Below are 12,399 nucleotides of genomic sequence, written 5' to 3'. Positions count from 1 at the left end.
CTATAGTGGTGCGATATCGACAAATGAGGAGCTTTTTGATGAGAAAATTACGTGTACAAAATTTCAGTTCGATAACTCAAAAGCTGAGAGATTAGTTCGTATAATATATACTTTATATGTGGGGACTGTTCCACGGTCCGATATATGAGTCTTTTATGGTGTCACCATTTATACGTATGTGGGGACGTACGTTATACAAAAAACAGATAATTTGGTTTTTTAAGCCTCGTCACGCTGATCATTTATATATGTATGTATACACTTGTGTTACAAACTTCGTGGCAACTTAGAAAAATAAAAATATAAAGAATAAAATTTCCCTAAAGAAGCGATGTTTAAGAAATGTACTTAAAAAAAAAAAATAAACTCATTGGCATAATGAGCGCTTCACACCACTCATCTCCTATATAACAACATGCGTTTAAGTCTGCGAGTCATAAAATACAAATCTTAATACAAATCGCATTATTAAAAATGAAATTAAACGTCCAGACCTCAACGACTCAGCGATTAGTTTTTATAACATGTGTGCGGTGTGTGCGTGCTTGAGTGATCGCGCAACAGTCGACGTTCGTTTTTCGCTACGCCTTCCTGTCAATACAATGCGCACAAAGTGTGCAAAGTTGATTGTTTACTCGAATTTTAAAGATTATGCGTTGACAGTTGATATGAAATTATGGTAATTTCGGTTCAAATCACACATTAAATGACACAAATGCTGTAATCTGTTTGAAGATATCGCTTCATGCACAAAACTAGCCAGATATTGCTGTTTTTCACTTTTTTCACTTTTTACCTCTCAAATTTGTGGTATATATTATATATATATTATACACTTCTCAGTAATAACTAATAGTTTGAATATATATATGTATATGTAGATATATCAGTTGTATGTAGTATGTACTTGTATGTGCGTATGATTCGCTACCTTGCCGCAAAGAAATTGTGAAATCGGTTTAATTTCACTAAGCTTTACCACATTTCATGATTTCTTGAAAAGTTCGATTCTCGTGCAGCTGAATGGTTTTTAACATGTTTGCTGTTTTTCTAAATAATTAACTAAGCTCTAGTATGTATGAATAAAAAACTCGTACTTAATTTCTAAGTAGTAAATTACATTTATTTGTGGAACTGTAATTTTCTTATAAACGTGCGGACGCTGAACATTTCTTTCGATTATATTATTTTATCGCATAGTGACAATTTGAGTTCAAAACGATTATCTTTAAATATCTTATACAATTTATTGAAATAAATAAGTGTGACTAATTACTAATATAAGATTATATTAAATTACAGCTAAGCTAATTAACTTGTAAGTGCTAGATTTTTCATTAGTTTACGTGAATTTGCGCCAGCCTCACTGCAACTACTAATTCAAATTGATCCATTGGTCGAGCGGTATTTTTGCGAATATCCGATCCATGAAGTTGCGTATGACCAGCGTCAGTTTCGTGCGTAGCGCCGGTTTCATTTCCTTCAGCAACTCCTGTGCATTGGAATTGATGAAGAGATTCAATGCGGCCTCTATAAAGAGAAAGCGGGCAAACGTGTTAACATTTACTTCACACCAATGTAATTTATTACATATCTATGTATGCTGCACTTCATAAAAAATAAATAAATTTTTGGTAGCACATTTTATGTGTACAATAATTTATACACTAAATATGCTGTTATACTTGTAGAGTATTAAAGTACAATCAGCAAAACAAAAATAAGCCGCAATCAAAATATTTAGTTCTTTTTTAAAATAATGCACTTTTTTCAAACTTATACTGGGGACAATAATATTTTACTTAAAAAGTATTTTTATATTATAATTTTTGGTATGCACGTTTTAATTAAATTTTATAACAAAAAACTCGTTTTATAGCTCTTTATTAATTTGTGGTGCCACCTTTAGCGTTTATGGCACTTTTAACACTTTTTGGGTTGGATTCGTATAGAGTGCTTAAATATTCGGTGGTTACTGCTTTGAAACACACCTCCTCTATTGTTTGCCTCAATTCAAACATTGTAGTGGGTTTCTCTTTGTGCATTTTAGCAGTTATTAGGGGCCATACGTCCTCTATCGGACTGTTTCCTGGCCAAACCAATGAAGAAATACCCAAAACTTACTTTAATTTTTCAATCTAAAATGTCAAAATTAATGAATTAACTTCAAGAAATGACGGAAGGGAAAACTCTTCATTGTGTAACTTACCGAGCCAGCGCGATGACAAGGTGCAGAATTATGCTAAAGAATAGGGTTTGGTTTTTTTTCAGTTAGGTATATCAAGCTGGGTGCCACTTCCGTTAAAATATTTTTATAGTTTTCAATGTTTACTGAGCGCATTACTATTAAAATTGCTTCTGATTTATACATGGAAATGCATCCCCATACTATTATATAGGGTGAATGTTTCACAGTAGGAAGTGTGCACTTTTCTGCAAATCGTTCACCACGTCTGCGACGAACTGTTTGATAATAATCGATTCGTCAGAAAATAGAATTTTATTTTTAAACAATTTTTCTTTATTTTTCTCATTCGCAACTCGTTAAGTTGATTTTGAACTGGTCGAGTTGAAATACCATTACTAAATGACGGTTGAAACTCTGCTTTAATTTCGGCTGCATTTTCGTCTTTTCTTAAGCGGCGTTTGCTTAGGCATGATTTTGTTTTATTTTCAAGAAAACACAAAGTACAAGAGCTAATCACACAAGCGATTGTTTCGAAATTAATCAAATCAAATGTAAGGCGAAATATCTAAAAAGTTTCTCTGCATAGCCGTGTGAAGCCTAAATGCTAGTTCGGGCAGTACCCAATACCGTTTACAATGATTTTGTAAAAAACACTTGCTGGGGTCTTTTTTTGTTTCGTAGCGTGTAGTTTCACAAAGCCGAATTTGTGGTATACTCACGTATCACTGTGTTGCCATTAGCAATATTATCCACACCCATTTTGATTTCCTTTACATTGAAATCCATTTTAACCTGATCGGCTGTTAGGTATGTGCGTCCATCGTCAGCCAAATTAGGAATGGCTTTGAAATAAATTTTTGCTTTGACGCCGTCTAAGGTAAAATGCAATATAATAAATTAATATATTTAAAAAAAATATATTTATGAAAAAGTGAAAATAGCATAAATATTTAACTTTTAAAAGCATAAAACGTGACGCTCACCATATTCGCCCCAGTAATCACCAGCACCTGAGGCTTTCACCAAAATCAAAACGCCGGTCGAGCGGTATTGCGAACGTACTTTAATGTGTGGAATTTCACAAGTCAACTGGAATTGTAAAGTCTCCAAATCGGAACTGTAAAAAACGAGAATGGCGTAACATTTATAAATAATCATAAAAGTATGTACATTGAATTAAATATGCACAATATCGGTGTATTAAAATAGTTATTATATAATATCTGCAATTAATTTTTGCTATTGGAAAGTGTCTAATACAATTTGCTACCTTGCTTCAGTAAATTTTTCTAAGACCACAGTCAAATAGGAGAATGAGGTGGCTAAACTTTGATTGGGTGTTGCTTTTTGTATGCAAACATCTTTAGAGCAACTGCTACAAGACGTTCTATTTGTTCAAATTTGGTTTTTGTCTTCGCACTTAGAATGCGCTATATCGATTCGAAAGATATGATGAAAGCCGCTATCATCTAAAATAATGTGCGTAAACGACTTTTATGAGTCTTTTATTGGTCTTTTATAGGTCTCCAGCCGTTTCATCTGTACCCAGTTAATAAGACAATCGAAAACAATTTTACAATGTTAGACGAACAAGGCATTTCTGTTAACGATAGCTCTTTTTAAATACCATTTGGCTTTTGACCCCCCCCGCTCTACTAATGACTTCTTTTGTACTAGGGTCTTGCAGAAAAAAACGGTTATTTTAAAGCTTAACCTCCAGTATATAACATCTATATATAAACCAGCTAATTTAGTACAAAAAAGTAGCTAATAGTAAAACAGTAAAAACATTAATCTCTCACTCAAACAGCAGCCCCGATTGAGCAAATACATATGTATGTGTTTACATACACACATCCAAGAGTGGATCACTTATTAGCACTATTCAAGTCCGTTAACAAAGACTTGAGCTTCACCGTATACCATGACCTAAGTCATATTGACTTGGCCTAGTGAATGACAGCCGTATATAACAATTGCATTTGACATTTCAATGTTTCCCATTCATACATATAAACACGCACGCAAAACAAATGAAGAGACGGTGCCAAATTTGTCGGCGCTGTACTCTTCACCTTGATACAAATTGGCAAAGCAGCTGTTTCTATACACAAGCACTATGTAAACTAGCCATACCAACACATAGCGGCAAAAAAACGGTTGCATGCAACTTCAAGTCGCACCAAAAAGTGCTAAGCAAATGACAATTTAGCAAATTTCTCAATTGGTTGCAGTCGACGTTGGAGCTAAAGGCGTAAACGACTTAAACATTTGACGCTTTTAACCTTGAATGCTGCTGCATGCAGCGAAACACCGGCGTTGCAAATGTTTTTGTTGCTGTATATTTTTGGTGTTCCGATTCTTATATGTTTTTGTTTATTTATACAATACATATTCAGTGTTTTTTTTACTCACAGTCCACATGCAGTGGCAATCAACATTTATGTAATTTGTAAGCAACATCTTTAGATTCTATACACATATACTTGTAAGTACATACATACAAATACGTGTATGTAATGTGTTTTGTACGATTTTGAGCTCGCATGTGAATGTGTGTAAAGGTACTGGTTTGTGCTCACAAATCATTTTAATGTCTAATTTACTACACGCGACGGTCGTTAATGCCAGCAGGCGCAGGGTAAATAAAATTTGGCCGCTGAGCTTCAGTTTGCGATGGCGTATGATAAACATCACATACGCTGTCATAAACACCACTACATGTATGAAAGTGTTTACCTCATTTTTAACCATACGCCAGCATATCTACGTAAACACGTTCTACACATATACATATATGTTGTATGTAGTTTGATATGTAAACTAGCAATAAGGAAAACTAATATGTAGTTTATTAGTGAAGTCGTCACCGTGGACCAGTACAAGTATGACCACCTTTAAGTTTCTTAGTGGGAGCTTATTGCAAATATAGTATGTATAGTTGAGTTGTCGTTTTTTCGTATCGTAATTACATACACTGATGACAGTGCTCGATTTTCTGTTAAATGTGATTTTCATGTGCAAAAATTTGAATAAATAAATGCGCCTATGAATTTCATATTTCCCGTACTTTGGACCGAATTAGAAAACAACTGTTTAAGTGTGTTAGAACATTTTTAGGGGGATATTTTAGTGCAGAATTTCAAAAAAATCGATTTTTTGTTTTCATATTTTCAATGTTTAACTTTTTAACTTAAAATTTAAATTATTTTCGAAGATATAGACATTTTGCTGGCCGGCCTCCAAACTGGTTCGGCTGGATCTAATTGAACGAAAGACTTTACGCAAAATTTGAAATGTGTTCTTCTCAGACCAGACTTTTTCAATACGGTACCCACGATTTCTCTCGAGCTCTACCGTACCGATTTATTTGAAATTTTCAGAGACTCTTGTTTATAGACCCCTCTCGAGTATGAACTAGACTCATCCCCAAATTTAAATTTTTACTATTTTTAAATAATACTAAAAAATAAAAAATAATGGTACTTACTTAAAATATTTTAGAGAATCTTTTTATAGACCTCTCTGGAGTATCAATTTTTACTTAAAAAATACGAAAAAATAAATAATAATGGTAGAAAAATTTGTTTTTTTTCAAACAGTCGCCATTTTGTTAAAAAATGTTTTTATTTTACTTATTGCTAGTTTATACAATTGCAACATCATTGCAGATTGATAATCTTGGTTTTTCATTTCAGATGACTAGGAGGGTTGAAATCATGGGTATGCTCATGTGCCAATTTTTTGAGACCCCCCACTTCATCAGCAGCCAGTTTTTTAAATTTTAAACTTTTTTTTAAATTTTTTTCTGTACTCTTGTAACATTAATAAATAACTGAGTAAAAATATTGATTGCCTTTTTTTTACAACACTTTGAAAATTACCTAAAATTCATGTCGTTAGACTAGAATACCTCCTTAGAATACTTTCTGACTGATGGATGTAAATAGCATACCATTTGACTTTGCCCCATGTTCAACCGAATAGTTTATGAGTTAAGGCTACTCACATCATAGAGTTAATTAAAAAGCTCAAATATAAAATGTTTGATATAATATTAAAGAGAATTCATGTCAAATGTTAAAAAGTAATTGACTATTAATTACTCGTTGTTTGAGACATGGGCAAGTAAGCAGTTAATGAATATTTCCATCGTAATAACCCTTTTAATTCTATTACGTATTATTTAAACTTATTATTTTATTATTATACCAAACTTTTTATGGTTGATTGCCATTTATGGTTGATTGCCATATTAAAAATACTTGTGACTAATAGGTTCAAGTGCTTTGGTGCACTCTCTGTTGCTATAAAATCAACCATTGGGCCGATTTGATTTTTGAGTAAATCTTTTATTATATAATTGCTTTAAGATACACTTTCTATTTGCGTAATGTGTATCGATGTTTTGTAGCGAATGTAGTGCTAAATTATATTATAATTTTAAATTTATTAAATACTTTTTAAAGCTTTGTCGAATTATTCAACGGAAATCGCTATTGTCGATTGTAACAGGATCGGCCTATTAACACATCCTAACCTAACCTATAAATATTAGCTAACAAAGCCGATTGTTGTTTAATGTTCCAGTCAATAAATTCTACAAAAAGCAAAATGTTTATGTAAGATTTTTTTCTACAATTTTTTCTCTAACCACAAACTCCCGTTCTCTATAATTTAAAATGAATTTCGCAACTTTAAGCCGTAATGACATGATATAAGGTTTATATACCTTGAGAGCACGCAAAATACATTCAAAGCACTGTTCATTAACTTTTACATAAAAGTGCAGAACCGTCTAAATATTTTAACAGGTCAGGAATTAAAAGTTAAGTAATTCATACTTCTATATGCAAAGGAAATACGTAAGAAATTATTTTAGGCGAACATTAAAATCTACTTAAAAAAACAAAAGAAAATATTTTACTAAAAATAATGTTAGTGAAAAGTGCACTACGTTTATAACGCATGTACAAAAACAAAAAATAACAGTGTTTTTTTTAAACAGCTAGCGACAGTCTTTCCTGGTGGAAACTTGGACAGAAAATAGTGTCATATTGCTTTCTTCTAGTGTCTTGGCGGCATGCTTAGCCATATACCATATACTCGTTTATACTAGAATCTAGGGGTTAGAACACCATATACTCGTTTATACCAGAATCTAGGGGTTAGAATATGTTTTTATATAATATTCTGTAGCTCCGCAAAAACAATCGTGTTCTGTGGATGGTAGGACTGCTTGCTTTTTTTTTTTAATAACACCTAATAAAAAAAATAAATAAAATATAAATATTAAAAAGGAACTACTGTGGAACCAATCTTGCAGCTAAAAATGTTTATGGTGGCACTAAAAATCAGCAGCATCTGTATCCTAGGAACACAATTTCTTATTTATAAATATGCCTTTTATTAGAATAAGGATCGAAATTGTCTAAAAGGAAATGAGAGCTATATATGTAAGTATATACGCTCACTAGTTCCAAAAGCATAATAAAATTAAGAAACACAAAAATTAAAACATATTTGAGGGCCTTTTGGAACTTTGTTGTCTGTTTGCTTTCAAAGTTAAAAATGTAATTTACTCGGTCGATTAGCTTAAAAATTAGTACTGTGTAGAGATATCAAATCAAGAAGCAAGACTTTGGTTAGTTTGTAGTTATACTCACCGCACATTCGTTACAGTTATATTACTAACACCATATGCTTGTATATTACGGAAGAGGGCGCGATAACCGTCAGGTCCACTACCCAGCACAATACCAATCTCATCAATGATAACCGGTTCGATCTAAGAGTACATTAACGCATACATATGTATATACATATATGTTGATAAAGCAATCTTTTGGTGGGTGTAAGCTTCCGATACTCACGTCATAAATATCCAGCTCAGGTACACCCTGGCGCAAGTAATGCACCAATTTATTGCCACTGTCACGCAAGCATTCGTTAATGTATTCCTCATCGCGCGGGCACTGTTGTAGAAAATAGGCTGAAAGCACAAAAACAAAACAAGTTCCAGCAAAAAAAAATTTAATAAAAAACATATTATAAAAAAGTGCAGCAGCATTAATTGATGTTTTGACGACACAAAGTAACGGTTATGAGCACTAAAACGCTAACACGGTCGGAAATTACTCGTACACTAACAGTGCACACGAAATAAATTTGCATACGACGAAATAGAAAAACAAAAACAAAAACGTTTGCAGTTTCATAATAGTAAAAATAAAAAAGCATATATGCACTTAATTGAAAAACGCTCAAAAGAAAACGCAATAAATATTAAATACCCACAAATATTAGGTATTTTCTAATATTATTGGCTTTTTGCGATGTTTATTTTTAGCATGCAAGCATTTTCTTTAATTAAGTAATTTGTGCGCATGGAATGAGCTTTTGAGTTTAATTCTGAGTATTTTCTGCAGGTTTATGGCAAAGGTGACAGTTGCCATTATTATTACATATTCATTTGTATTTAGAATAATGACACAACACTTTTCGTCAAAAAACAGACTAAGCCTTGCGTTTTTCATCTATAAATATATAGCAAGGACCGAAATAACGGTTATTTTTGCGATTTTTAAATGAAAAAATCAAGCACTTAGAATCGACATACAAAAAAACGTCATGTTAATTCTTTTTCGACGATTTTAATTAACATTTCCATGATGATTTTTTAATTTCGGATTTTTATGATTTTCTTCACCGATAATGATTAATTTTGATTAATTTTACAATAAATATAAATAATTATTATTTTTGGCCAAAAAAAAAAATAATAATAAAAATCACAAATAATGATTATTTTGATTATAATTTATTTAAATATATTACATAATCATTATTTGTGATTTATATTTGTTTTGCTCAAAATGAAACTAAATTAAGATCACAGGTTTCTTATGAACGTTTTTGATAACATCCTTACATGTTCTTTTAGAACAAATCTCGAGGATCAAATTTATGTTATGGTGTAACCACGCCCCTCCAAAAGTTAGAAAAAATAATATCGAGTGTGAGTATTGAGCTAGGGTCTTGAAATGTCACACACAGGATATATGTATGTCCTGGCTTGCAAGACTATTGCAAATTTTATTGCTATCGTATTCGAAACATGAAAGTTATTCAAAAAGTAATTTCTGTCGGCAAATACGATTGTAGCTGCAACGAGCTCATCGAAATAATAATTTCTTACCAAATTTTAGTGTTATTTACAAAAGAGATAAGAGCATGCAACGAAGTTAGCAAAACACTTCATAAGGAACCTGTGATCTAAATTTAATTTTATTTTGAGCAAAAAAAATAAAATCACAAATAATGATTATTTTTATTATAATTTATTTAATTATATTATATAATCATTTGATTTTGATTTTTTTTTGCTCAAAATAATGATTAAAAATCTTTTTTTTTGCTCAAAAATAATATTTATTTATGATTTATTGTAAAAAAAATCAAAATTAAGCATTGTCGGTAAAGAAAATCGTAAAACACAATGTGTAGTCATTAGTACGTGATTTTTAAATTAAAACTTATAATGCTTACGGTTTCTGATATATACATAAGGCTACTGGATTATAGTTTTGATTTGCGTATGGCTACTGAAGCAGACAACCCTGAGTTTACATTTTTAAGACGCACAGAACAGTGCAAAAATCCGTAAAAGGAAACATAAAGTAATGGAAAAAAGCGTTTATTGTAATTTAAAATCGTTATGTTCAAGTGGTTTGTATTCATGTGTACATTCGCCATAAAACTATTAGCTTCCTAGAAACGCTAATTTAGAGAGTTTGTTTCTTGGGTTGGCATCACTTTGACTTCATTAAAAATAAAACTCAAGTTTCAAACTAAACATTGTTAGTTTAGCAAATAAATAACTGCTACATACATATTTGGTGCCAAAAAAATATATATTTTTTTTGTTTGTTTTATTTGAGATATCAAATTGTCTCCAAAAATTTTAAAAAATGTTTAACACTTACGTTGCACATCGTCCTGAGCATTTGTTGCAATCCAGCTGATTAGTGTTAAAATCGAAATTAAACCAAGCTTAAACATATTAATTGACTCTATTTTCACCGCGCGGAAAGTAAAAGTGTTAGCTACTTTGTAAAAAGATAAAAAAAACGCATAAAAATAGTTAACACCTCTTGAAAAGTGATCCCAATTAGCACCAATTCGAGGTGTACCGTCTTTACAGAGATGAGTGTTTGTCGTCTCTCGAGCGATCGTTGCCAGCGAAAGTGCAACTGGCGCTCGTTTCACAGAACTTAAGTAATAAACAATTTCACTTTGAGACACGAAATCGCGGCGTTTCTTCGAAGGCCAATATTGACAACAACAAAGCAAGAAAAATAAAATATATCACTGGAATGCCAGCAATACGAAAATTAGGTCAAGACTTTAAAAATTAAGCGCAACACACAACAAAATATATTAGTACGTATATTTTTATATATATGTATGTAGAACGCTTCAAGCGCTCCCAGCACTAGTTAGTCGTAGGCAAGAATTCTTAGTAAAGAAACACACACACGTGTGTAGCTTTTTTATAACGAATGGTTAGTCAGATTTGACTTTTTTTTACTCTGTCTTCTTCTTTATTTTCTTAAATACTTTTTTTCATTTACGGAGATTCGCGGCAGCGTACTACTTTCACGCGGTTTCGGTCACAAATGAGCTGAAACTTTGTCGGCCAAGGTGTTTTAACCAGGTTGTGTTGCCAGAAGTGTCGAGGCAAAAGCGTCCATTTTTTATGTGCGGACGATAGCAGCAAAAGAAATGCAGAAAGCCAAAATGAAAAGGCAATAACGTGCGCAAGTAGAGAAAGCAAAATTGTATGATGCAGTGGGGCACAATACATAAGCAAGAATTTACACATACTCATATACATGTGCATGTGCCTGTACGGTCATCGGGGTTTACCAACAAGTTCGAATTAAGTTAAAAGAGCCGAAAGTGTAGAGCAAAGAAATGTTGAAAGTAAGCAAAGAATGGCTAGGCTCAGACATATGTGTAGATATGCCTATGTGCGTGCATATATTTACGCATGTTTGTATAGTATATATTATGGCTGTTTGACCACTTTTATACCAAAACAATTATAATATGTATGTTAGTGAAGTCTTCATCTGTAACATAACATAACTGAGCGCATCTTTACGCACGACAATGACAACGGCAGCATTTTCGTAATACTAGTCTACAGCAGCACACAAATAACAACAACATATGTAATTCTTAACCTGTGTCTTTGTCTACTAAGCCCCTCAGTGCATAACGTTAGGAACGTATGTATATATGTTTGTCTGAAAGACACATCACACAAGCGCACGCTCAAGCCCATTAACTAGATTCGAGACAAAGACCCATAGTATGGGAGTTCCCTCTCAGCATCATGCCATAATAATTACGCGTATGGTATGCAACATAAAATACATGACTGTGTAAGAAGTGGTGTCAACAAAACATTAAAATATTAACTACAAATACAAAATTAGTTATACCGTCAGTGGTAGCACTTTGACAGCGTTTCAGTTGACATTTTCTTGAAATCATGAAATCATGAAATCATACAAGGATCTTTTAAATGAAAAATATCATACAAAAACTTTTCAAAGTTTTGGCATTTTAAATGTTGTCGGTGGTGGTATGAAGAAATAACATAAATTTACTTAATTAAGTAGCTGTCTAAATCGTTTTTTAGGAACAAATATTTCCTGGATCAATAATTGACCATTTACCAACCATCATTGTTTATTAATTTTCATCATATGATCCTTCAGCTTTTTTATTATATATAAACATTCACAACTACACAAGAGCTTAATGATATCTGAAAAAAAAATTTCGCATCGCTTCCAAATGAATAAGAAGTAAATGAATTCATAAAAACTACACAGAAATAAAGTGCAAAACGTTTTACGGTATGAATTCATATTTTGAAGATACAGGTAGGTTGAAAAGTTGCTGGCCTCACCAAGATATAGCAATACTAGCTCCAAATATTTTTTTGGAAGGAAATTTATGAACAATTGTTGGAAGTGTATAAGGAGTCATCAACTCTAAAACGCTCCGTTGTATTTTGGCCTGGTGAATTTACACTTGGTCGTACTAGGCTTGAAGACGATCCACGCGAAGGACGACCAAAAACCACAACCAAACCGGAAAGTTTGTGCCGCACACAATTTTATTGATTGACTATCTTT

The 12,399-nt window shown here is 32.3% G+C and overlaps 1 protein-coding gene across 5 annotated transcripts; it reads right to left on the bottom strand.

Moving 5' to 3' along the window:
* Window positions 1-1,097: 1,097 nt before the first annotated feature.
* Window positions 1,098-10,941, bottom strand: Jhbp2 (Juvenile hormone binding protein 2). 5 transcript variants are annotated; one of them, XM_036377697.2, is made up of 7 exons: window positions 10,808-10,941; window positions 10,174-10,296; window positions 8,062-8,180; window positions 7,855-7,976; window positions 3,172-3,305; window positions 2,908-3,060; window positions 1,098-1,530 (listed from the first exon to the last, which is right to left on the bottom strand). In XM_036377697.2, the coding sequence occupies exons 1-7, from the start codon at window positions 10,815-10,817 to the stop codon at window positions 1,376-1,378; spliced, it is 816 nt and encodes a 271-aa protein (XP_036233590.2). In that variant the 5' UTR covers window positions 10,818-10,941; the 3' UTR covers window positions 1,098-1,375. The 5 variants fall into 5 exon arrangements, with proteins under 5 accessions (XP_036233590.2, XP_069967768.1, XP_036233591.2 ...); XM_070111667.1 differs by having other exon boundaries at window positions 10,174-10,260; window positions 10,339-10,912; XM_036377698.2 differs by having other exon boundaries at window positions 10,174-10,293; window positions 10,808-10,904.
* Between the last annotated feature and the right edge of the window lie 1,458 nt (window positions 10,942-12,399).

Source organism: Bactrocera oleae, chromosome 2, assembly GCF_042242935.1.
Source record: "Bactrocera oleae isolate idBacOlea1 chromosome 2, idBacOlea1, whole genome shotgun sequence".
In the NCBI taxonomy this organism is placed as follows: Eukaryota; Metazoa; Arthropoda; class Insecta; order Diptera; family Tephritidae; genus Bactrocera; species Bactrocera oleae.
The sequence above is the reverse complement of the archived record's forward strand: the minus strand, read 5'-3'. Positions and strand labels throughout refer to the sequence as shown.